General features: G+C 43.4%; 1 protein-coding gene across 5 annotated transcripts in view; it reads left to right on the top strand.

Moving 5' to 3' along the window:
* The window catches only part of schip1 (schwannomin interacting protein 1), a 241,589-nt gene that overhangs the window by 169,792 nt on the left and 44,656 nt on the right, over positions 1-27,141 (top strand). For 2 of the 5 annotated variants that reach the window (XM_032506384.1, XM_032506392.1), the window contains exon 9: positions 7,054-7,818. In XM_032506384.1, the coding sequence (XP_032362275.1) occupies positions 7,054-7,818 (765 nt within the window). Of the gene's footprint in view, positions 1-3,829; positions 4,377-5,047; positions 5,428-7,053; positions 7,819-23,699; positions 23,766-27,141 lie in introns of those variants that run through there. The other 3 variants (XM_032506408.1, XM_032506399.1, XM_032506436.1) reach the window with 3 other exon arrangements.

Genomic DNA, 27,141 nt, shown 5'->3' with positions numbered 1-27,141 from the left:
TGTGTGTGTGTGTGTGTGTGTGTGTGTGTGTGTGTGTGTAACACATATGTCTACTACAGTGTTTTCATTCCGCAAGAGTAATGCAAATACGATTGGCATACACGTACTTACAATATTAGCAAAACATCTGCTGTCTATTTCTTTTCATTGACTGATTAATGGATTAATTGTCCCCATTTTCACAACTTCTCAGAGCCCAAGGTAAAGTCTTTAAGTACCTTTTATTTTAATACAAAATGAAGATATTTAATTAACTATTGTGTATGACAGATTAAGACAGCAAATCCTCACATTTGAGCAGCTGGAACCAAAATTTCTTTTGTCATTTCTGCTTGAGAATTAGCTGTAACAATCCATGGATCAACAAAATATTAAGTGATGAATTTTCTGCCAACGGACCAATTCTTTGTGAATCTTATAATGTTAGTTTTTTTGCCAAAGTGTCAAGAAGAGTCGATAATGGTCATTTCTAAAGGCTGTAAATTGTACGTTTGGTGTACTGGGTTGAATTAGAGAGGTCTGATATTCTACCAAGCTTAATCATAAAACTCGAGAAAGTATCGGCTGGAAAGGCAGAATGCTGGTAGTGTTGAAGTTAACCTTTAGCTCATGCACTGTTGGGGTCTTCTAGACCTGGCTGATTTTCCACATGCTTCTGCCCTCAATGAATGACAGTTTGACAGACACCACACCTCTGCTTCTTAGTAGACTGGAGAAAAAGAAAACAGGTGGTGCCTGGAGGGCTGCGCGGTGACCTTTCTTTGACCACCTCTTCAATCAAAAGTACAGTAAAAGGCATCTTCTTCCAGGTGTGATGAAGACATATGTCAGAGAGCTTTGATGTGACATGTCATGGACATCTTCATATGTTCATTGTTTGGTGGAACAACTCACTTAGGGGAAGGATAAAACGTCAAAGTTGTTTTCAAAGGCTCTGACGCTAAAGGGAAATGCAAACTTCAAAGAAAGAAAGCTGTGTGCATGTGTGTGAGATTGCCCTCAACAATGTTGGCCTCCTGTTGACAAATGAATGATTTAGATACAATAAGTTAATTGCCTGGTGAGCATATGAACTATGAACTAGTCCTCCACATTTATACAGCTGTTAATCTAATATGGAAGTCTCCAGCAAGCAGTGTCTGATATTTGGAATGCATTTGGTCAACAACTTGCACTTTGTGCTGATTTTAATTAAAGAATATTATATTTTTGTACAATAAAAAGTGATAATTTTAACATAACATTGTGTCTAGATTGTACTTAGCTTTTGAGCTGTTTGGAACCTGCTTTCTGTTTCTGGGGCTATACCTGCAGTAGGGCCTGCAAACTGAATATTATAACTCTCACAAAGACCGGCTTTATTGCATTAGATTGTACATGTGTAGCATTAAACTCGATTTAGAATGAAAATTATAGGTTTTGCTGTGAATATGTGAGGACAATTAGTAGATATATAACAAGAGGGATCCATATTAAAAAAAAACAGATCTGGACATATTCTAAATTCAGAATTCCAGAAGTATGTTCAATAATGCACCTGGAAAGAGTAGCGGATCTAGAAAATTTGACATGGGGTGGCAAAGGAGGGCCAGGTGGTCTTGGCAGGGTGGCATGGGTAGACGGTACATGGGAATCCCTATATGTGAATGGCTTTCACGAAACAAACACACAAATTCTTTAAAACTACGGTAGTTATTGTTTAATCATGCACTTACACACTAAAAGAGTTTGTAATTCACAGCAGCCCAAACACACCCAAACTATATTATGCATCTTTTAACCCTCCTTTTGTCCTCGGGTCAACTTTGACCCCTTTAAAAAAAAGTATATATCTGAAATATGGGTTTCCTTTTAACCATGTTACCACAAAACATGGATTGGATTCTATACAACGCTCTTTGCAAATATAATTGAGCACTCCCATTCCTGATGAAACTCATCTGTACGTTCCTCTGATCTTAACTATTAGTCAGAATAATTCATTATTTCTGATTTTTTAACTCAAATATCAGTTTTTTATCAAATGAGGGTTATTGACCATGAATTCCAAAAAGCACTGTAAAACTAGTGGTAGTAAGGGGGTATTATTGAAAACTAAAACAAGTATGAAAAAAAGACGGAAATGTCAAATGGTTGTCCATTTTTGACCCTGGAGGACAACACAAGTGTTGAAAAGTAAAAGTATAACAAGCTAAATGAAAATATAAAATAAAAAGTACAATAATTGTGTTTGAGATGCACTGGACTATACGTATAAAATAGCAGACAACACTCAAGTACTTATTATAATTAAAAAACTATAATTACAGTCCACAAATGACCCGTGATCGTCTTTTCTAGGAAAGTTTAAGGCGGCCGCGGTTGTGCTTTGCAGCAAAAGCTTTTGAAAACGTTTCTAAATCTAGTGCGTTTGCAAGAAAGAGAAGAGTGGCAAATATAATCATCTAATGCAATTTTACAGTACATGGACATAGCCATTGCATATAGGAGACATTACATATTATCCTACTGTACAGCAATTTACATGGAAGACGAATTAAAACATATCATGTGGTCCAGGGGGAATTGCCGGTCTTGCCTCTGTCCCTCTCTCTGAATCTGGAGCCTCCTCTTCATCCCTTAGTGATTCTTCTTTTCCTCGTCGCCTTCACTTATTTTCTAGTTTCCTTCACTTATTTCCTCTTCCTCTTGACTTCTGTGGTCTTCTCCTGCTCTGACCCTCCTGGTCTCTCCAGTTCACTGCCTTCTCTTTCATTTCCCTCATTCTCTTCCTCCTGTGTACTTCTTTGAATTTTCTTAGCAACAAAGCTGGCAATATCCCCACCTTTAGCCTTCCTTTTCATCTTTAGGCTCCGGCTAATTTCTTCAGCTACTCTGGCCTGCAAACTTCAACATGTGAAAAGCTCTGGTTATTCTTGTATTGCATCACACTGTAGGGCTCATTAGCCAATAAGAAGCCTACAACAAATATAAAAGCTGAAAAGATTTATCACATGCACACAACAGACTAGGCATACTTAATCCTACTGTTTTTGTTATTTCCCCAGTTGTAACCTGGGTTACTTTGTGCATCCTTCTTGCTGTGATATGCGAGAGTGAGTAAGTTTTACAGGACTGCTTAGCTAATCAAACAAAAATGATCTCCTGACTGGCATTGCATTGTGACGTAAAGTTGGCAAACCGGGGACCATCAGTAAACTTGTTTGTATGGATACAAACAAGATTTTATATTTTACATTAAGCTGTTCTTGTCTTTACTCAAATCAACAGGAATCAAAGGGCAAAGGGCAGAATTGTCTTACAAATCAGGAGGGAGCAATTTGACTTTTGACTAACGTAATAGACGTGCTTTTTTTTTTGCTGATGCTGAATTATTACATTCATTCCAAATGTAACTTTAAGGTAAACGTGTGTTTAAACTTCACCTAGGGAAACTTTACCTTCAAAAGGCAAGGGGGGGGGGGGCAGCTCAGTCCCCCCAGCCAGCAGCAGACTCTCCATGTGTGAGCCAGACTGAAGGAACGCCGTTTCATGCAGGGATGTAACTAAGTATTTGAGAAGCTTGTGGACAGTATAGTGGTTTGTTTTTGTAAGTACAGTTTTTAGATCACAAAAGTTAGGGGGCAGCTGGGAGGGGGGCAAGGCTCTAGAGTGGGGGGGGGGGGCACCCTTGCTAGATCCGCCCCTGTCTAGATCGTTTGCTCATTCTCTCTCTCTCTCTCTCTCTCTCTCTCTCTCTCTCTCTCTCTCTCTCTATTATGTGCAAGGTCAGTGGGTTCTGTCGTCGTCACTTTCTCCTCAGAGCTGCAGGCTGCGACAGAGAGCCGGCTTATATAGAGAGAGCCTCCACAAACACTAAACCTGTGCCAGCCGTGGAGCAGCAGCACGCTGGTTTTGCGTAATAACTAAATGATAAACGGGTGCCTGGTTGTGTGAAAGCTCTGAAACATGCCCACAACATAAGGGGAGTCACTTTACGCGGAGCCTATTTATTTTCCAGCTGACGTGGGAGCGCGCGTGCAGGCTGGACTGGTGGTTGGGCATCGCTGTGTGTGCCGGGGAGGAGAGGAAAGAAGCCGAGTTGACCTGCTGGGATTTTAAGACATATAGGCTACGTTATTTTGTCCAATCTGGCAGTACTCAAGACTCCGGTTGTTTCATCTGTGGACAGACTACACACTCAGAGCGATGACTGGACTGAATTGTCCACCGGCTCTCTGTAATTTCTCCAGCGAAGCCAGCCCCACCACCACCACCCGCCCTTAAAATAAAGCTGCTGTGAAACAAGTCAGCACCATCGCCGTATTGTCTAACAGCTGGGAGTTACACTTTACAATGTCTTGAGACGCGACGGGGAAGCTACAGAGATGATGACAGTGAGTAGATCGGCTCCTTTCGATGGCACTGATGTTGCATCCAGGCTACTTTTAGCTCGTTTCCCATCGGGTTGGGGTTGACTAATGCACACGGTGACTTTCATTTTGGCCGTTAATGGTGTAGGGAGAGGGGGTCAGCCCGGTCTCAGCTGTAGTGTCATCTTCCGATTGATTGTGTGATATTGGGCGTTTCTGTCACCGCTGTTGCCGGGGGGATAGCATGTTCCTCCTGGGACTTTTTTGGCAACATTACATCATATGAGTAGCCAATGAATGAGAAATTGAAGAAAACGCACGCGTATTATCCAAATGCGTATCGCCTGAATGTGTCTTACTTTTTAATCAAATGCCCCCTTTTAAAATAAATCATATGTTGCCAGATGTAAACATGAAACTGTGAAATGCGTGCAGAAATGCCACTTGAAATTCACTCGACGCACGCAAAGACTGGGCGTATGCGATGACACCCCATTGCAAGTCACCTAGAGACCGACGGGCATAGTTGGGAGGGTAGTCTTTGACATAAATGAAACGCCCCCCAGACACCCGCCCGGCTGCGGGGTGGGGACCGGTGCAGCTGTCAATTTGCATGTATTTCGTGGCCAAATCCAGCCTGTATGGTCTGCCTGCGCTTCGGTTAATCCCACAGCGGATCAGCTTTAGCCTAGCGCTCCAGCCCGCCGTCTCTCTCTCTCTCTCTCCCTCTCTCTCTATTACACGCACACTTTAAATAATTGCATTCTTTTGAACGAGCTCATGTGACCAATATGTATTGACGTGATAATATCTGTAAACCAAGCGCTGTTGGGAGGATGCACAAACCGGGATGTAACACTTCAAGAAAAGGATCGGTGACCGAGATTTGAAACGCGATCGCAGCTCGGATTCCATGCTTCTATTTAGCGGTCTTCCTGATTTGAGAGGAAAACTCCACCCGGTTCCTTAATCCGGGGTTTTCTAGCAGTTAAAAGTCAAGATGACAGGCTGGTTCACACACCACAGGCACCGGTGGTGACCGTGTGGTGACACGGCGCGTTTGATGATCACCTCGGTAAGGTTGGTCTCCGATGTAGGCTACTGATAGGCTACATTTGACAATAATGCACGCTTTATGCTTTATGTTTAAGCCTAAATATTACATTTTACAAATTCACATAATCGTGTCTTGGGTCGTTTTGCTGTAAAATACCAGGTCTAAGTGATTTCAGAGCATTAAGCCATTGTGCTCCAAGTCCTCCCAATTCAGATGTAGACAGGGGCTCCTGGAGTGTTTTCTTTCAAGAACCCGCAGATTGTTAGAAATGGTCCCTAGGAACTGAATATAGGATATGGCATGTAATTACTGTCTAGACTGAGGGGTAACAAGAAAAGCAGTATTCATACATTCACTGGTCTTATCCATGAGTGAGTAAAATAATACTGAAATGTAACTCTCCCTATGTTATTAAGTTTAAAAAGAATAACATTTAGATAGTGTAAACTACCTAATGGCAAGGCAAAAAACTGCTTTTGTGCAGCGAGTGCCATCTTTAACCCTGCATCAGCCTTATTTCTATTCTCTGTAACCCCTTAGAATTTAATGGAGAAATGCAAGCTCCTCATAGTGGCTTACATCTCTACACCGCATCAGCAATTTGTGTATCTAGTCTCTAAGATGCTGAGTCATTTTGCTTTGACCAACATAGATATTTTCTGCATTGTGCTTTGACGTCAACAGCCAGTGTGCACAGGTGTGGTCCAGTAGCCATAACTCAAGAAAGCTTATTATAAGGAGGATAATACCGTGTCTCCCTCTTGAGTCTTGTGTAAAACTGTAAGTCCTCATGGTATAAACTAGTAATTATCAATCTTTATAATTCATTTCTTCTGCAGAGCAACTCATAATGTGGATCACTTAGGGGTTTTTCTCTTTGCCCTGAGAGAAATGTTGCTGCTCCTTGCTTTTCATTAACTTTTAAAGGTGGGCTGATGCACTATGATAATGTGCTCCTTTGGAGAAAAAGACTGATAACACCGCAAGAGAAGGCTCAGGTCAGGTGGAGATTTGTGGAGGGATGTAAAATACGCGGACATTTTCATTAGCTGTGAACTAATCAGTCAGGCGGTGAATGGGGGCTCCATGGGAACAACACCGTCAAGGTTGGACATCAACTCTGTACTCATCTGTCCGTGTCATTCAGCTTGGTGTATTGACATGTCAGTGTCACTCACTCTCCCCGCTCCCATGTTTTGTTCCCGTGGTGCTGTACAGATGCAGCAGTGGGTGGTGGGATATCATTCAGTCACAAGGAGTCCGTCTTCACTGTGTGTATCATGTGTTCCACAATCCCACACACACGTGTACACCTTCACCAGAGGAATGTATGATCAGTTAGTATAGTGTATTAAGAATGGGAATCTTTGGAGCAGTGCAGTTAATTCTGAGAGAAACAGTGAGTGACTACAAAATTCTGCGCAGAAAGGAAGTTTCTGCGGGACAGGAAGTGCTTTGTGGTCGCCAGTCTCAAACCACAACAGTGGTCTGACTTATCTAAGTCTACACACTTCCCTAAATTCTCTTTTCCTTTTCCTCTTTCCTATTCCCTCTTTTTTCTTTATCTCTATTTCAAACTCTTATTTGCAAACACTGTACACGTTCCATAGTTCACTCATTTTCTCTGTTCCTTTGTCGTTGCAGGATTACCGGGAGGATGGCATGGACCTGGGGAGTGATGCGTCCAGTCGCTCCAGCTCAGAGTCCAACTCCAACAAGGTTACACCCTGCTCCCCTTCTCTTGATCTGGCCACGTTGGACGACTACAAATCCTCCCCCTCTCTTGACCTGGTCACCTTAGAGGACTATGAGGAGGACGAGGACTACCAAGAGTATAAGAAGAAGGTGATAGAGGAGTGGGAGAGCGAGTATGGAGAGGACTACACCTCTCCACAGCCTCCTGTTCAGGAGGAAGGCGGAGGAGGCGTTGTGGGGGTTGACAGCCTTGGCGAAGGCTACAGGAAGACAGTGAACAGTCGCAGTCTCGCTGAAGAATTCCAGGATGTGAAGACCGTCCCGCCCCTCCCGGCCCCCAGAGGACACACTGCCACCTCAATTGCAGCCGTTCCAGACGAACTGAAACAGAACGGCAATCTGATTTTGCCCAGCAGCCACCAGCTCGACTCCCCCGATACGCCACAGGGGGGCACAGGGACTCCCAAGCCCCGCCACCGCAGTTCCACTCAAGGCAGGGGGAACCGCGGCACTGGTGGTGGTGGTGTAGGAGGCAGTGGAGGGACTGGGGGATGGATGGGGGGACACAAAGAGGAGCAGGGTGTAGAGGAAGAGCCTCTGCCCACCATGGACTGGGCAGCCCTGGAGAGACACCTGGCTGGACTGCAGTGCAGAGAGCAGGAGAACCAGAACCTCAACCAAAACCACAACATGGGCAAGACCAACTACACCTCTGTAAGTGTCTAAGGACTTTACTTTTTGTTCCCTGTGGGTTTTTCTACTTATGTGTGTCAAGGGTTATCTCACACATTGTTTTCCCATGCTCTGGTAAGCATCTGTTACGCAGCAGTTATTTGTGACAGATGGACCCTGGAAACATTAGGTTTGGTTAGCTGGAGTAAGGAAGAGGGATTAGTCGGCTAATGTAGCGCTAAGCTATGTGGCCAAGCTATAAACCTGATCATGGAAATCATGGGCTACATACACTGATTCAGAGAACCTCTGTCCAACAGTGCAAGCACATAATTGTCATTATTTAATGACTTTGGACAGATAATGACTACAGCAATCTATTGCTGACCTTACAGTCTTGTATCTGTTTAACCTAGTTTAAAAATAAATAAATCTGGTTGTCCTTTGTTGTGGCTATGTGGTGTTTCTACCAGAAGAGGTCAGTCTTGCATTGACATTTACAGCAGCAGAGCGCTGCTGCGGCCTTTAATGCCACACCAGCAGTTCCATCGCTTAACGCTTTTATGATTCACTTGCAGTCTCATGACATCACTCTTTTTGAATCAATCGTCTACTCTTCAGTCTCAGAGATCCACGATTTCTTGTTTATCTGTGGGTCGGGTCCTACAGGGTGTAGCTTTAAAAATGTTTAGGGAGGAGCAGGAGAAAATAGTTTACAGCAGCCACAGTTTCAGCGCAGTTCATGCAGTTCTTGTGTCACTGAATAAAAACTAAGCAAGGACACTTTGTGTTTGAGAAAGGGGGATTGGTGTTCTCTTTTGGTATGCAAGCACCAAGACCTTTTTTTCTCAGTGCACACAGACAATGGCTGCAGCCAGTGCCATTGTAAGTGTGTTGTGTGTGTTGTGTGTCTTTGTTTGTCTGTCCTGGAGGCCCCCTCTGTCTCCCTAAGGCACGCCAGGAATGCAGCGTGATAAGTGGGGGATGAAAGGAAGGAAAGAGGGAGGAAAGGACAGGAAGATGGTATCTTTGGAACCAGGCTGTTCAGGGTCACATGGCTTATGTGTTTGTGTCAATGTTCATTACCTGCAGTCCATCTTAAACGAGAAGGTCACCTCCTGGCTCGCTTTAATCTAGGGAAAGTCTGCTCCGTCTGCGTCTGTCTGCCCCTCTCTCTCCCTATAGCCAGTGGGCTGTGATATTATTGACCTGGGTGGAAGAAAATCTCTTGAAAGTTAGCCTCTGTCTCCACATGCAGCCATAATCTTGTGCACACACACATTCACACAGATGTTCTTTACCACAGTTGCTGTCTCACATGTGTGTACATGAAGGTACTGTGGACCAGGCCTGGTGTGGTTGATAGAGATAGCCTGGTCCTGATGCTGATAAAGTGCCAAGGCTTCCAACTGTCATTCCGATAACAAGGAAAAGGAAATCCTCAAAAAATAACGGGCCTCAGATTTAGATGGCCCTGAGTAGATAAGAAATTTGAATTAGCTGTGTAATCCCACCTGAGCTTGGATTAGAAGAGATATACCACAATTGATGAGTCCCACAAGCTCATGTCCTGACAATCCCACTCTTGAAATCTTTTAAGTTCTGCTCTTCTTCAGAGGAATGCCCATCATATGGTTTATATCAGTCAACTAAACTCCTGACCTGCAGTTTGACCTTTTGGTTTGTTTAGTCCTATCTGTGAGCTTAGGGGTGCTATGTAGTTTGGGCAATTTCTTCGCCTTTTGCTGGGAGGTTTCTCTATAGAGCGCCCCCTACAGCTTCAGAATAGATATTTGGCAGCTCCGATGTTTACTTGTGTCCGACTCCTCAGTCGGCTGTTTCCTCTTTCTCTGTTCCCCTAACAATGCTTTCCTAGCTTTCTGTTTCTTTTTTGCCGGCTCAGCCATGACGATAGTGTGAAAAACTCCATTGCTACCTTGTTCTTATAGCTAGCTGGTTCTTGTATGTGTGCAGTGCCGAAAAGCACATGGCGAGACCTGATATCACGCGATCCTTCGAGACGCTGAGACCGCCGGCCCAAAATTACAAGGCTGTTTTTCCGCTCACAGGCGCTAGAGGGAAGCAAGACGGCCACCATTCAACCTGAAAAAAGTCGTATAACCATACCAATGAATACAACGCTGTTCAGTTAAGGTAAATTGAGCTAAAAAAAACGCGTAGTTCAGCTTTTAATGAAAGAGGACTACAGTCCCTGACAAAAGTCTTGTTGCTTATCTATTTTGTAGAAACACCTGCTATTAACCTGACTTTTAATTAATCAATTGGGTAAGAAATAGTCATATGAAAAGCTAAAACCTCCACATGATGTTCAATGCACTGAAATAAATTAGTTCACTAAAAAAAGATTACTATTTAAACAAGACAAGAAGGTCAAATTTTGGCAGACAAAAGTTTTGTCGCCTATACATAAATTGAACAAATTTACTACAAATACTAAAATATGCAGCAAATTAATAGGGGGCTGTGAGATTCAAATTAATATTGTATGATTTCATGAGCTTGAAGGATGCATCCATGCGGTTTGGCAAGGATTCACAATGTAATGATGAAGTCATCAGGAAATGCTAGGAAAGCAGTCTTCCTGCCTCAGAGTTCATCAATATTTCTGGTTGGTCTTCATGCTTCCTCTTTCACTACCCCATATGCCTAATGATGTTCATGTCTGGTGGGTGGGCCGGCCAATCTGGAGCATCTTGATCTTCTCGCCTGAGGAACTTTGAAGTGGAGTGGAAGTATGCGAGGAGCAACATCTGCTGGAGAATTTGGCCTTATGGTTGGGAATATAAGAGGTAGCTAAGATTTCTTGGTTATGGACTATTGATGTTGCCTTCCACCTGCAGATCTCTTGACACCCCATACTGGATGAACCCACGACCATGTTTTCCACCACCAAACTTCATTGTTTCTGGGGAATCTTGGATCCATGCGGCTCCAGTAGGTCTCCTGCAAGATTTTGCCTGGCAATGTGTAGTTCAACAGAAGATTCATCTGAAAAATCCACTTTCTTCCACTTCCCCAGCATCCATCCTTTTAGCAGGCTGTTGGCCTTGGCAAATGCCACACAGTTTTTAATTGTCTTTTGTTTAGTGCTGGCTTCTGGGCACTGATTCGACCATGGAGGCCATGAGATGTCTTTTTGCAGTAAAAAATTTAGAAGTGGAATCGTTTCAAAGATGGGTCAGTAGGAAAGGATTGCTGCAAAATGAGTGACAGGAATATTTCTGTTCATACAACGTCTGTGGTTTGTTTTTTTGAACCCTTTTCATTCTTTTGTTCTAATCGCAGTAAGCCCTGCCTACGTTAATTTGTCTTTAAATAAACGGCCCTGGCTCCGTTTCCCCCCCCCCCAATCTCTAGTAGGTTTAAGTGTTATGGAAAAGCGTGGAAAAACAGCAGGGGCGAGGCCTGTTCAACAACCAGAGAAGTGATCCAATTGGTGTGGGCAGTAAAATTGTGTGGACTCTGCGCACGGCACGGCGCGTAGCTGAGCAAAGGGCAGGCGGATGCATAGCGCCGGGCTGTACTGCTGAAGGGGCAAAGAAACAGCCATGGAGGGGTGCCAGGCGGCAGAAGAGACTGGGGAGTGGACTATACCCAATCTGAGGTTCCGTATCTATATCGACTTTAACCAACGGGGATGTTTCTGCGCTACGGCAAAGAACGAGCAAGAGGGGAGGGAATAGAGGTGTAGGGAAACATAAGAGGCATGAGAAGAGGAGAGAGAGAAAAAAGTTGACCTAAATTCATCGGTTTGTGGAGGGTGGGAAGTTCAAAAAATTAATAGAAAAGCGTTTAAAAAATCTCACCAGCCATATTTGTCATATAAACCTTCAGAGTTCCACTTGATCCATGGAAATTGTCTTCACAGTTACTTTAACCGTACGGTACATACAACTTGGCTTGTAAAACATAGCAACAAACCTCTTTATAGCAGGACTGCTGCGACAACAGCCACGGCGAGTGGGGGTGGCCCCATGCAACAGCGTAAAATCACGCGTCCTGGCCTGGAGCTCTCCTCAGCACCACAGGCTGCCTCTCCAGGCTACGTCTAACAGATTACAAACCCCCTCTTTTCCTCTAATTAGCCTTGAGTGTTGCCATTGACCAAACGGGTCTTAGCCCCCGCCGCTTGCAGGTGATAAAGATCTTCTTCCACGCAATGGCTTCATAATGAACGTGGCTGATTTTTCCAACGCTGCTGGTTCATGTCAATGGGGGGAGAGGTTTGACTGAAGCTCCTGCAGCCATAAGATTCACTTATGGAATCAAACGTTATTCTTAAGATTTCTCAGCTGTGTTGCAGAAAAAAAGCTTCCCTTTTTTGTTTTTTTTTTTAGTCCGCTATATATGTATTATATGTATACACAGACTGTATTTGTTTTGATTAATCAGTTGTCATCCTAGATCCCCCCGCTTGATACTGAGACTATTAAAACTGGATATTTCATCAGCGACAAGCATGGCCGTAACTCACTATGATTTCTGTAGTGATTGTCAACTAGTATCATTAGCAAATATTTTATATTCCTCGAATTTGGCATCACTGTAAACAAACAAAATAACAAATAATTTGTGTTGTTCCCGCCTCACTATTTCTGATGTTATGGCCATGGGCACATATTCTGCATCTTTTCTATAACTGCTAGTTGGATTTTAGAAAGAAAACCCAAGCAGATGAAGTAAATGTTGGTAAGTCTTAGTCGTCCTCGTTGGGAACACTATTACACCGCAGACAACTGTACTGCAGACTGGAAAACCAACGTGTGTCCATTTAAATGAGTTCTAACACAGCTGGAGTGCTTTGGTACACATGGGGATAAGATGTTCTCTTTACAATTCATTTCACACTTCGTTAGCAAGTGAAATTGTTGGCCTGATATCAAGGTCATGGAAGAAAGATACAATATATTACAGCCAAGGTATTAGTGGTGCACCAATACAGGCGCTGAGGTTTGACAGATTGTGTAAACACAATTTACAAAAAACACGATACAGAGTGCATGGTTACCTCATGCAACACACAAACCCAAACAGACCCCAACAGAATACATACATGCGGGAGAAGTTGCCATGGAAATGAATGAGCAGCCAGAAATCAAACACACCAACTCCTTATGTTGGGCTCCACAGTCATTCAGTGATTAAATGGAGTAAAATCATCATTGTGGTTGAGGAGGAGATTGAGGCCAGTCCCTGTTTGGACACCCTTTCTATTTGAGGGACAGGTCAGGTCAGCAGTAGGGTTGACCTCGATTGTGGCATGTGACATCATTATCGTACCAGTCTGGCATCTGCTGTTGAGTCTCAAGGCACAGACTGCTGGTGTGGCACTGTTATGGACATGTTGCAGAAAATGTGGAGAAAAAGGGTGTATATTGTCCCACATGGAGTGGCTGTATGTTATACAACAAATCTATATTTATTCATAAATATAATAAAAAAGTTCATCTATACATTTAGACGGCTCTTTAAATACAATGTTTTGTTTTTTATTCCAGTTCTTTAAACAGCCACGTAACCCCTCTAAATCCCAAAATAAGTCTATGTTGACCAAAAAAATAGCCAGTACACACATAAAAACCGATTTGTAAAATGGAATGTTTTATGGTTTAGTTTGTCCTTCTGTCCTTGCACCTTCATCAACTGTACAAGCCTTTGTGTGGCAAGTCTCAGAAACAACTAAAAATATTCTCTAGGGAAAATTCATGTATATTTCCTGGTTAACATAGGCTAGTAGTACATGTTATACCCTGTATTGTCTGTCACTTTCTGGACCCTCTTGTTAACTCGGGTCAAATTGACTGTGACTTATTTGGGGGTTTAAAAGCAATTCTGAAAATAAAATTTTACTCGATAATCTATTAACAGAATTGCTTATCTCAATTTCAACCAATTGAGATAACATATTGTGTAGGGAATGCAATCAGTCTCTACTACTACACATTAAAAATGGCTAGTATGATTCCGTTTTTTGTCATAAAGGTTATAATTCATGTTAAAAATCCACTAAGTGGTCGGTCTCTCTCTGGGAAAAAACGTAAGGGGTCATATCCAGAATCTTTGAATTGGAGCAGGAATTACATGTTTGATTACAGAAAATACGGTAAGAGCCATGATTTTCAGTAGAAAAATGAACTTGTCCCAGTTTCTACTTGTAAAATGGGAAATGGGGCAACTTTGACCCAAATACCATACAAGGGTTAAGCACATGACGTTTGGTGGTACATGGTTGGCCAAATTACTTTATTCCAAACTGGCTCTTTTGAAAAAGTAAGGCCTGTGATTACTATAGAAGATGATATTAAATGTAAGAAGACTGTCAGGGAAAACTTTGGCAAGTTTATGTATAGAAATCCTCTACAGACAGAATTGAACAAGAGAGGACAGAATAAACCCATAGTGTCTTCAGACAGTAAGTAGATGGTAATGTTAACAATCTTCCATTACCCTAAAGCAATACGTCCTTAGAGCTAGATTCATCTGGCTTTAGTAATAAGGAGTATAGAAGAGCTAAGGGGGCTAACGGGTTGTTAAGGGGGTATGGGGGGACATGAAAAAGGTAGCTGGGACGTATAAGATTTATTTCTTGACAGAGAGAAATGGCTTTTCTTTATTATGGAAAAAACCACAAGAGAGAGATCTACTCTCGGCCTCTCGCGGCCCCGTGGTCGACACCAGGACATTTCCCATTGCACGGCGCTTGTACAAGTTCATTGTTTACTGACGCTTCAATTTTCGGAATCTGATTCGGCCGGTCTATTTCAAGGTGAGCGCTTCCCATCGGCCTATAATAAGAGAGAGGGAGAGGAAAAAGTGAGAGGAGAATCCTCCAGGTCACTTTCGGTGGTGTAATCCGTTAGGGTTGGTGCGATCCTGACAAGGCAGAGGGACAGTGTCAATTTCTCACCAATGTCAAGAGCGCACTGTTTTTAAAACACATGGTGAGACTGAATAAGCAGAGGAAGATGTTCCCTGATCTTTTGTGGTATCTGAGGAGATTATTTTATCACGGCTATACTCACTGTCAGTAATGGGCTTCATGATTCTGTCAGATAGCTTGCGGAGAGGACTAGGAGCTTGTGTTAGGCAGGCATAGAGCAAAGCCTTCCAAGGATACGTAGATCTAGACGGACGGTGTTTTCCACATGTTTTCTGCCACATCGGAGATGGTAAATCCTGTTAATGGCATTTGATTAGTGATGACCCTTTACACCACATTGTGGTGCCTAAAGTCTTGCACAGTGAAATCTTCTTGTTGACCCACCTCATCAATCAAGAAGCTAAGTAGAGTCCTAACTCTTCTTCCAGGTGTGATAAGACAAGGTCAGAGAGCTTTGATGTGACATATCATGGGATCTTCCTACGCCGCTTCTGACTTCAAAGTCACTTGTTGTTTATTGATTGGGGAGCAAGTCACTAGGGGAAGGATGAAATGTCAAAACTGTTTTCAAAGGCTTTGACGCTAAAGGGAAATGCAACTTCAAAGAAAGCAAGCGTGTGCGTGCCTATGACATTTGAAAGAGTGCCCTCCAACAATATGGCCTCCTGTGCAAGTTAATGGTAATAAAAATATAATAAGTATGCTGAGAGAACTATAGTCCTCACTTCTCTCCGAGACAAAACCCCCAAAAGTAGCTTTCTCCTTAAAGGGCATCCAGTTAACTTTACACTCTGCACTTTGCTTCACTATGACCGAATTAATGTTTGGGGAATAGGGAAGAAACAAGCGAGGGGAGGAGTGGAAGGGGATGATAAGGGGAATGAGAGAGTGTAGCAATAGGATAGACTCCTTCTGTATCTCTGGTCTCTGACTGTCTCCTCCCGTAGTGGAGTAGAGGCTCAGACTGGGGTCTGTGAAGACTGCTGCATATTAGGGGGAGGGTGTGTCCTTTGTGTGCTATAACAATAACGCGCATTCTGACAAGTCCCACTCTCAAACAATACAATCTAGGTCGGCCATCGGAGCGGAGAAAGATTACCCACAACATCATTGGAGCCCAAACCGACAGCGGCTTTTGTATTGTCCAAGTTAGGCTTCACCACTGAGAGACGCAGATCCGTTCTTATCATAAACGCTTGTATACAAACGCTTGGGGCGCTTGCTCATCTGCTTGGATGAGATGGGTTCATCTTAACATAATTGATCTAAGTACTATGATATGTAAAGGAGCAGCTGGTTGCAGGAGGAAACAGGAATGGCAACATGAAGATATCTGTTGTTTGGTGTTAACCCTTCTTCAACTCTGAACACGCAGCTGCCATCGTGTGCTGTGTGTGTGTGGTGTGTGTGTGTGTGTGTGTGTGGTGTGTGTGTGTGTGTGTGGTGGGTGTGTGTGTGGTGTGTGTGTGTGTGAACACAGATGTTACTTACCAGTGTTTTCATTCCGCAAGAGTAATGCAATACGATTGGATACACGCGTACTTACAATATTAGCAAAAATTGCTGTTCTATTTCTTTCAATGACTGGATGAATGGATAATTTGCCCATTTCACAATTCTCAGAGCCCAAGGTAAGTCTTTAAGTACCTTATTATTTAATACAAAATGAGAATATTTAATTAACTATTGTGTATGACAGATAAGACAGCAAAATCCTCACTTTGAGCAGCTGAACCAAAATTTTCTTTGTCATTTATGCTTGAGAATTAGCTGTAAATAATCGCAGATCAACAAAAATTAATGATGGATTTTCGGCCAACGACAAATTCTTTGGAATCTTATAATGTTAGTTTTTGCCAAAGTGTCAAGGAAGCAGTGTAAGGTGGTCATTCTAAAGGCTGTAAATTGTACGTTTGGTGTACGGGTGTGAATTAAGAGGTTGATATTCTACCAAGCTAATCATAAAACTCGAGATAGTATCGGCTGGAAAGGCCAGAAGGCTGGTAGTCCAGGTGAAGTTAACTTTCAGTGCAGCACTGTTGGGGTCTTCTAGACCTGGCGATTTTCCACATGACTTACTGCCCATCAATGAAGACAGTTGAAGACACACAACTTGATTCTTGTAGACTGGAGAGAAAAACGAAAAAGGGTGGTGCCGGAGGGTGCGCGGGACCTTTCTTTGAACACTCTGTCAATCAAAAGTACAGTAAAAGGCATCTTCGTTCCAGGTGTGATGTAGACATATGTCATGGAGCTTTGTATGATGACATGTCAGGCACTGTTACATATGTTCATAGTGTTTGTGGAAACAACTCACTTAGGGGAAGGATTAAAACGTCAAAGTTGTTTTCAAAGGCCTCTGCGCTAAAGGGAAATTGAAACTTCAAAGAAAGAAAGCTGTGTGCATGTGTGTATCGTTGCCCTAACCAATGTTGGCTCTGTTGACAATGACTGATTTAGATCAATAAGGTAATGGCTGGGGCATAGACTATGGGAACTAGGTCCTCCACATTTATACAGTGTTAACTCTAATACGGAGTCTCAGCAGCAGGGTCTGATATTTGGAGATTGGGTCAACCAACTTGCACTTTTGTGCTGATTTTATAAGAAAGAAATTTTATATTTTTGTACAATAAAAAGTGGATAATTTAACTAACATTGTGTCTAGATTGTACTTAGCTTTGAGCTTTGGAACCTGCTTTCGCTGTTTCTGGGGGCTATATACCTGCAGTTAGGGCTGCAAACTGAATATATCAACCTCACAAGGACGGCTTTATGCTTGATTGTACATGTGTAGCAGTTAAACTCGATTAGAATGAATTATTTATAGCGTTTTGCTTGTATATGTGAGGCAACATTAGTAGATATAGTAACAAGAGGGATCTCATATTAAAAAAAAACAGATCTGGGACATATTCTAAATTCAGAATTCCAGAAGTTGTTCCAATAATGCACATGGAAAGAGTTAGGTGTCTAGAAAAAAATTGACATGGGTGTGGCAAAGGAGGGCCAGGTGGCTTGGCATGGTGGCCAGGGTAGACGGTACATGGGAATACACTATATGTGAATGGCTTTCACGAAACCAAACACACAAATTCTTTAAAATACGGTAGTTATTGTTTAATCATGCACTTACACACTAAAGAGTTTGTAATTCACAGCAGCCAAAACACCCAAACTATATTATGGCATCTTTTAACCCCCTTTGTCCTCGGGTCAACTTTGACCCCTTTTTAAAAAAAAAGTATATATCTGAAATAGGGGTTTCCTTTGTAACCATGTTACAACAAACATGGATTGGATTCTAGACAACGCTCTTTGCAATATAATGAGCACTACCATTCCTGATGAAAACTCATCTGTACGTTCCTCTGATCTTAACTATAGTCAGAATAATTCATTATTTTGATTTTTAACTCAAAATATCAGTTTTTTATCAAATGGAGGGTTATTGACCATGAATTCCAAAAAGCACTGTAAAACTAGTGGTAGTAAGGGGGTATTATGAAAACTAAAAAAAGTATGAAAAAAAGACGGAAATGTCAAATTGTTGTCATTTTTGACCTGGAGGACAACCCAAAGTGTTGAAAAGTAAAAGGATAACCAGCTAAATGAAAATATAAAATAAAAATACAAATAATGTGTTGAGATGCACTGGAATACGTATAAAATAGCAGACAACACTCAAGTATTATTATAATTAAAAAACTATAATTACAGTACACAAATGACCCGTGATCGTCTTTCTAGGAAAGTTTAAGGCGGCCGCGGTGTGCTTTGCAGCAAAAGCTTTTGAAACGTTTCTAATCTAGTGCGTTGCCAAGAAAGAGAAGAGTGGCAAATATAATCATCTAATGCAATTTACAGTCATGGACTTAGCCATTGCATATAGGAGGACATTACATATTATCCACTGTAACAGCAATTTACATGGAAGACGAATAAAACATATCATGTGGTCCAGGGGAATTGCCGGTCTTGCCCTCTGTCCTCTATTGAATCTGGAGCCTCCTCTTCTCCTTGTGATTCTTCTTTTCCTCGTCGCTTCACTTATTTTCTAGTTTCCTTCACTTATTCCTTTCCTCTTGACTTCTGTGGTCTTCGCCTGCTCGACCCTCTGGTCTCTCGTCACTGCTTCTCTTCATTTCCCTCATTCTCTTCCTCCTGTGTACTTCTTTGAATTTTTAGCAACAAAGCTGGCAATATCCCACCCTTTAGCCTTCCTTGTATCTTTAGGCTCCGGCCTATTTCTTCAGCTACTTGGCCTGCAACTTCAACATGTGAAAAGCTCTGGTTGTTCTTGTATTGCATCACACTGTAGGGCTCATAGCCAATAAGAAGCCTACAACAAATATAAAAGCTGAAAAGATTTATGCACATGCACACAACAGACTGGCATACTTAATCTACTGTTTGTGTTATCTTCCCAGTTGTAACATGGGTTAATTTGTGCATCCTTTGCTGTGATAGCTGAGACGTGAGTAAGTTTTACAGGATGCTTAGCTAATCAAACAAAATGATCTCCTGACTGGCATTGCATTGTGACGTAAAGTTGGCAAACCGGGACCATCAGTAAATTGTTTGTATGGATACAAACAAGATTTATATTTTACATTAAGCTGTTGTCTTTACTCAAATCAACAGGAATCAAAGGGCAAAGGCAGAATTGTCTTACAAATCGGGGAGCAATTGACTTTTGACTAACGTAATAGACGTGCTTTTTTTTTTGCTTGAGCTTGAATTATACATTCATTCCAAATGTAACTTTAAGGTAAAAGTGGTTAAAACTCACCTAGGGAAACTTTACCTCAAAAGGCAGGGGGGGGGGGGAAGCTCAGTACCCCCCAGCCAGCAGCAGACTCTCCATGTGTGAGCCAGACTGAAGGAACGCCGTTTCATGCAGGGATGTAACTAAGTATTTAGAAGCTTGTGGACAGTATAGTGGTTTGTTTTTGTAGTACAGTTTTTAGATCACAAAGTTAGGGGGAGCTGGGAGGGGGGCAAGGCTAGAGGGGTGGGCGGGGGGGCCACCCTTGCTAGATCCGCCCCTGTCTAGGATCGTTTGATATTCTCTCTTCTCTCTCTCTTCTCTCTCTTCTCATATCTCTCTCCTCTATTATGTGCAGGTTCAGTGGGTTCTGTCGTCGTTCACTTTCTCCTTCAGAGCTGCAGGCTGCGACAGAGAGCCGGAGATATAGAGGAGCCTCCACAACACTAAACCTGTGCCAGCCGTGGAGCAGCAGCACGCTGGTTTTGCGTAATAACTAAATGATAACGGGTGCCTGGTTGTGTGAAAGCTTGAAACATGCCCACAACATAAGGGGAGTCATTTACGCGGAGCCTATTTATTTTCCAGCTGACGGGGAGCGCGCGTGCAGGCATGGACTGGTGGTTGGGCATCGCTGTGTGTGCCGGGGAGGGAGAGGAAAGAGCCAGTTGACCGCTGGGATTTTAAGGACATATAGGCTACGTATTTTGTCCAATCTGGCAGTACTCAAGACTCCGGTTGTTTCATCTGTGGACAGACTACACACTCAGAGCGATGACTGGACTGAATTGCACCGGCTCTCTGTAATTTCTCCAGCGAAGCCAGCCCCACCACCACCACCCGCCCTTAAAAAAAAGCTGCTGTGAAAAAAGTCAGCACCATCGCCGTATTGTTAACAGTGGGAGTTACACTTTACAATGTCTTGAGACGCGACGGGGAAGCTACAGAGATGATGACAGTGAGTAGACGGCTCCTTTCGATGCACTGATGTTGCATCCAGGCTACTTTTAGCTCGTTTCCCATCGGGTTGGGGTGGACTAATGCACACGGTGACTTTCATTTTGGCCGTTAATGGTTGTAGGGAGAGGGGGGTCAGCCCGGTCTCAGCTGTAGTGTCATCTTCCGATTGATTGTTGTGATATGGGCGTTTCTGTCACGCTGTTGCCGGGGGATAGCATGTTCTCCTGGGACTTTTTTTTGCAACATACATCATATGAGTAGCCAATTGAATGGAAATGAGAAGAAAACGCACGCGTATTATCCAACGCGTATCGCCTGAAGGGTCTTACTTTTAATCAAATGCCCCCTTTTAAAATAAATCATAGTTGCCAGATGTAAACATGAAACTGTGAAATGCGTGCAGAAATGCCACTTGAAATTCACTCGACGCACGCAAAGACTGGGCGTATGCGATGACAACCCATTGCAAGTCACCTAGAGACGACGGGCATAGTTGGGAGGGTAGTCTTTGACATAAATGAAAAGCCCCCAGACACCCGCCCGGCTGCGGGGTGGGGACCGGTGCAGCGTTCAATTTGCATGTATTTCGTGGCCAAATCCAGCCTGTATGGTCTGCCTGCGCTTCGGTTAATCCCACAGCGGATCAGCTTAGCCTAGCGCTCAGCCGCCGTCTCTCTCTTCTCTCCCTCTCTCTCTATTACACGCACACTTAATAATTGCATTCTTTTGAACGAGCTCATTGTGACCAATATGTATTGACGTGATAATATCTGTAAACCAAGCGCTGTTGGGAGGATGCACAAACCGGGATGTAACACTTCAAGAAAGGATCGGTGACCGAGATTGAAACGCGATCGCGCAGCTCGGATTCCATGCTTCTATTTAGCGGTCTTCTGATTTGAGGAGGAAAAACTCAGGTTCCTAATCGGGGTTTTCTAGCAGTTAAAGTCAAGAGACAGGCTGGTTCACACAACACAGGCACGGGTGGTGACCGTGTGGTGACACGGCGGTTTGATGATCACCTCGGTAAGGTTGTCTCCGATGTAGGCTACTGATAGGCTAATTTGACAATAATGCACGCTTTAGCTTTATGTTAAGCTAAATATTACATTTTACAAATTCACATAATCGTGTCTTGGGTCGTTTTGCTGTAAAATACCAGGTCTAAGTGATTTCAGAGCATTAAGCCATTGTGGTCCAAGTCCTCCCAATTCAGATGTAGACAGGGGCTCCTGGGTGTTTTCTTTAAGAACCCGCAGATGTTAGAAATGGTCCCTAGGAACTGAATATAGGATATGGCATGTAATACTGTCTAGACTGAGGGGTAAGAAGAAAAGCAGTATCATAAATTCACTGGTCTTATCCATGAGTGAGTAAAAATAATACTGAAATGTAACTCTCCCTATGTTATAAGTTTAAAAAGAATAACATTTAGATAGTGTAAACTACCTAATGGCAAGGCAAAAAAATGCTTTTGTGCAGAGAGTGCCATCTTAACCCTGCATCAGCCTATTTCTATTCTCTGAACCCTTAGAAATTAATGGAGAAATGCAAGCTCCTCATAGTGGCTTACATCTCTACACCGCATCAGCAATTTGTGTATCTAGTCTCTAAGATGCTGAGTCATTTTGCTTTGACCAACATAGATATTTCTGCATTGTGCTTTGACGTCAACAGCCCAGTGTGCACAGGTGTGGTCCAGTAGCCATAACTCAAGAAAGCTTATTATAAGGAGGATAATACCTGTCTCCTCTGAGTCTTGTGGTAAAAACTGTAAGTCCTCATGGTTATAAACTAGTAATTATCAATCTTATAATTCATTTTCTGCAGAGCAACTATCATATGTGGATCACTTAGGGTTTTTCTCTTTCCTGAGAGAAATGTTGTGCTCCTTGCTTCATAACTTTTAAAGGTGGGCTGATGCACTATGATAATGTGCTCCTTTGGAGAAAAAGACTGAAACACCGCAAGAGAAGGCTCAGGTCAGGTGAGATTTTGTGGAGGGATGTAAATACGCGGACATTTCATAGCTGTGAACTAATCAGTCAGGCGGGTGAAGGGGGGCTCCATGGGAACAACACCGTCAAGGTTGGACATCAACTCTGTACCATCTGTCCGTGCATTCAGCTTGGTGTATTGACATGTCAGTGTCACTCACTCTCCCGCTCCCAAGTTTTTTTTTCCCGTGGTGCTGTACAGATGCAGCAGTGGGTGGTGGATATCATTCAGTCACAAGGAGTCCGTCTTCACTGTGTGTATCATGTGTTCCACAACCACACACACGTGTACACCTTCACCAGAGGAATGTATGATCAGTTAGTTTAGGTTATAAGAATGGGAATCTTTGGAGCAGTGCAGTTAATTCTGAGAGAAACAGTGAGTGACTACAAAATTCTGCGCAGAAAGGAAGTTTCTGCGGGGACAGGAAGTGCTTTGTGGTCGCCAGTCTCAAACCACAACAGTGGTCTGACTACTAAGTCTACACACTTCCTAAATTCTCTTTTCCTTTTCCTCTTTCCTATTCCCTCTTTTCTTTATCTATTTCAAACTCTTATGCAAACACTGTAACGTTCCATAGTTCACTCATTTTCTCTGTCTCTTGTCGTTGCAGGATTACCGGGAGGATGGCATGGACCTGGGGAGTGCGTCCAGGTGTCCAGCTCAGAGTCCAACTCCAACAAGTTACCACCCTGCTCCCCTCTCTGATCTGGCCAGTTGGACGACTACAAATCCTCCCCCTCTCTGACTGGTCACCTTAGAGGACTATGAGGAGGACGAGGATACCAAGAGTATAAGAAGAAGGTGATAGAGGGAGTGGGAGAGCGAGTATGGAGAGAGGACTACACCTTCCACAGCCTCCTGTTCAGGAGGAGGAAGGCGGAGGAGGCGTTGTGGGGGTTGACAGCCTTGGCGAAGGCTACAGGAAGACAGTGAACAGTCGCAGTCGCGCTGAAGAATTCAGGATGTGAAGGACCGTCCCGCCTCCCGCCCCAAGAGGACACTGCCACCTCTAATTGCAGCCGTTCAGACGAACTGAAACAGAACGGCAATCTGATTTGCCCAGCAGCCACCAGCTCGACTCCCGATACGCCACAGGGGGCACAGGGACTCCCAAGCCCCGCACAACGAGTTCCACTCAAGGCAAGGGGAACCGCCGGCACTGGTGGTGGTGGTGAGGAGGCAGTGGAGGGACTGGGGGATGGATGGGGGGACACAAAGGGAGCAGGGTGTAGAGGAAGAGCCTCCCCACCATGGATGGCAAGCCCTGGAGAGACACTGGCTGCTGGATGCAGTGCAGAGAGAGAGGAGAACCAGAACCTCAACCAAAACCACAACATGGGCAAGACCAACTACACCTCTGTAAGTGTCTAAGGACTTTACTTTTTGTTCCCTGTGGGTTTTTACTATGTGTGTCAAGGGTTATCTCACACATTGTTTTCCCATGCTCTGGTAAGCATCTGTGTACGAGCAGTTATTTGTGGACAGATGGACCCTGGAAACATTAGGTTTGGTTGCGGAGTAAGGAAGAGGGATTAGTCGGCTAATGTAGCGCTAAGCTATGTGGCCAAGCTATAAACCTGATCTGGAAATCATGGGCTACAAACTGATTCAGAGAACCTCTGTCAACAGTGCAAGCACATAATTGTCATTATTAATGACTTGGACAGATAATGACTACAGCAATCTATTGCTGACCTTACAGTCTTGATCTGTTTTTAACCTAGTTTAAAATAAAAAAAATCTGGTTGTCCTTGTTGTGGCTATGTGGTGGTTTCTACCAGAAGAGGTCAGTCTTGCATTGACATTTACAGCAGAGCGCGCTGCTGCGGCCTTTAAGCCACACCAGCAGTTCCACGCTTAAGCTTTTATGATTCACTTGCAGTCTCATGACATCACTCTTTTTGAATCAATCGTTACTCTTCAGTCTCAGAGATCACGATTCTTGTTTATCTGTGGGTCGGGTCCTACAGGGTGTAGCTTTAAAAATGTTTAGGGAGGAGGCAGGAGAGAAAATAGTTTACAGCAGCCACCGTTCAGCGCAGTTCATGCAGTTCTGTGGTCACTGAATAAAACTAAGCAAGGACACTTGTGTTTGAGAAAGGGGGATTGGTGGTTCTCTTTTGGTATGCAAGCACCAAGCCTTTTTCTCCGTGCACACAGACAATGGCTGCAGCCAGTGCATTGTAAGTGTGTTGTGTGTGTGTGTGTCTTTGTTGTCTGTCCTGGAGGCCCCCTCGTTCCCTAAGGCACGCCAGGAATGCAGCGTGATAAGTGGGGGATGAAAGGAAGGAAAGAGGGAGGAAAGGACAGGAAGATGGTATCTTGGAACCAGGCGGTTCAGGGTCACATGGCTTATGTGTTGTGTCAATGTTCATACCTGCAGTCCATCTTAAACGGAGAAGGTCACCTCCTGGCTCGCTTTAATCTAGGGAAAGTCTGCTCCGTCTGCGTCTGTCTGCCCTCTCTTCCTATAGCCAGTGGGCTGTGATATTATTGACCGGTGAAGAAAATCTCTTGAAAGTTGCCTCTGTCTCCACATGCAGCCATAATTGTGCAACACACACATTCACACAGATGTTCTTTACCACAGTTGCTGTCTCACATGTGTGTACATGAAGGTACTGTGGACCAGGCCTGTGGTGATAGAGATAGCCTGGTCCTGATGCTGATAAAGTGGCCAAGGCTTCCAACTGTCATTCCGATAACAAGGAAAAGGAAATCCTCAAAAAATAACGGGCCTCAGATTTAGATGGCCCTGAGTAGATAAAATTGAATTAGCTGGTGTAATCCCACCTGAGCTTGGATTAGAAGAGATATACCACAATTGATGAGTCCCACAAGCTCATGTCCTGACAATCCACTCTTGAAATCTTTTAGTTCTGCTCTTTTCAGAGGAATGCCACATCATATGGTTTATATCAGTCAACTAAACTCTGACCTGCAGTTTGACCTTTTGGGTTGTTTAGTCCTATCTGTGAGCTAGGGGTGCTATGTAGTGGGCAATTTCTTCGCCTTTTGCTGGGAGGTTCTCTATAGAGCGCCCCTACAGCTTCAGAATAGATATTTGGCAGCTCCGATGTTACTTGTGTCCGACTCCTCAGTCGGCTGTTTTCTCTTTCTCTGTTCCCCTAACAATGCTTTCCTAGCTTTTGTTTCTTTTTGCCGGCTCAGCCATGAAGATAGTGTGAAAAACTCCATTGCTACCTTGTTCTATAGCTAGCTGGTCTTGTATGTGTGCAGTGCCGAAAAGCACATGGCGAGACTGATATCACGCGATCCTTCGAGACGCTGAGACCGCGGCCCAAAATTACAAGGCTGTTTTCGCTCACAGGCGTAGAGGGAAGCAAGACGGCCACCATTCAACCTGAAAAAGTCGTATAACATACCAATGAATACAACGCTGTTCAGTTAAGGTAAATTGAGCTAAAAAAACGCGTAGTTCAGCTTTTATGAAAGAGGACTACAGTCCCTGACAAAATCTTTGTGCTATCTTTTTGTAGAAACAACTGCTATTAACCGGCTTTTAATTATCAATTGGTGTAAGAAATAGCTATATAAAAGCTAAAACCCTCCAATGATGTTCAAGCACTGAAATAAATTAGTTTCACTAAAAAAAGATTTACTATTTAAACAGACAGAAAGGTCAAATTTGGCAAGACAAAAGTTTTGTCGCCTATACATAAATTGAACAAATTTACTACAAATACAAATATGTCAGCAAATTAAATAGTGGTGCTGTGAGATTCAAATTTAATATCTGTATGACTTCATAGCTGTGAAGGACTGCATCCATGCGGTTTGGCAAGGATTCATACAATGTAATGATGAAGTCATCAGGAATAGCTAGGAAAGCAGTCTTCCTGCCTCCAGAGTTCATCAATATTCTTTGGTTTGGTCTTCCATGCTCCTTTCATCCTACCCACATATGCTTAATGATGTTCATGGCTGGTGGCTGGGCCGCCAATCTGGAGCATTTGATCTTCTTCGCCTGAGGAACTTTGAAGTGGAGATGGAAGTATGCGATGGAGCACCATCCTGCTGGGAATTGGCCTCTTTTATGGTTGGGAATATAAGAGGTAGCTAAGATTTCTTGGTATTTGGACTATTGATGTTGCCTTCCACACTGCAGATCTCTTGCACACCCATACTGGATGTAACCCCAGACCATGATTTTTCCCCACCAAACTTCATTGTTTTCTGGGTGAATCTTGGATCCATGCGGGCTCCAGTAGGTCTCCTGCAATATTTGCGGCAACGTGTGTGTAATTCAACAGAAGATTATCTGAAAAATCCACTTTCTTCACTCCCCAGCATCCATCCTTTAAGCAGTGTTGGCCTTGGCAAATGCCACACAGTTTTTAATTGTCTTTGTTAGTGCTGGCTTCTGGGCACTGATTCGACCATGGAGGCCATTTTGAGACAGAATCGACAAACTGTTCAGGTTGACACAGGGACTTCAGGGCACAGGTCTGGGGAGCTCTGCTGCAGTGGAAAATGGGCTGGCCTTGGATTTTTGAGCCAACAAACGGTCCTCCGAGCAGTGTCTTGCGAGGTTGCCGGTGGGTTGTCAAAAACATCTCAGGTGTCTCAATGTTTTTAATCCTCTGTAGTTGACGCTGAGACACATTGAAGGTGTCTGCCACATCAGCAGTGGATCTGGTCTTCGCTCTCGATAATCAAACTTTAGCTCAGGGTGAATCTTAGGCTGTTGGCAGAGGTCATAGGTGCAGGTGAG

This window comes from Etheostoma spectabile, chromosome 3 (assembly GCF_008692095.1).
Source record: "Etheostoma spectabile isolate EspeVRDwgs_2016 chromosome 3, UIUC_Espe_1.0, whole genome shotgun sequence".
NCBI lineage: Eukaryota > Metazoa > Chordata > Actinopteri > Perciformes > Percidae > Etheostoma > Etheostoma spectabile.
The sequence above is the reverse complement of the archived record's forward strand: the minus strand, read 5'-3'. Positions and strand labels throughout refer to the sequence as shown.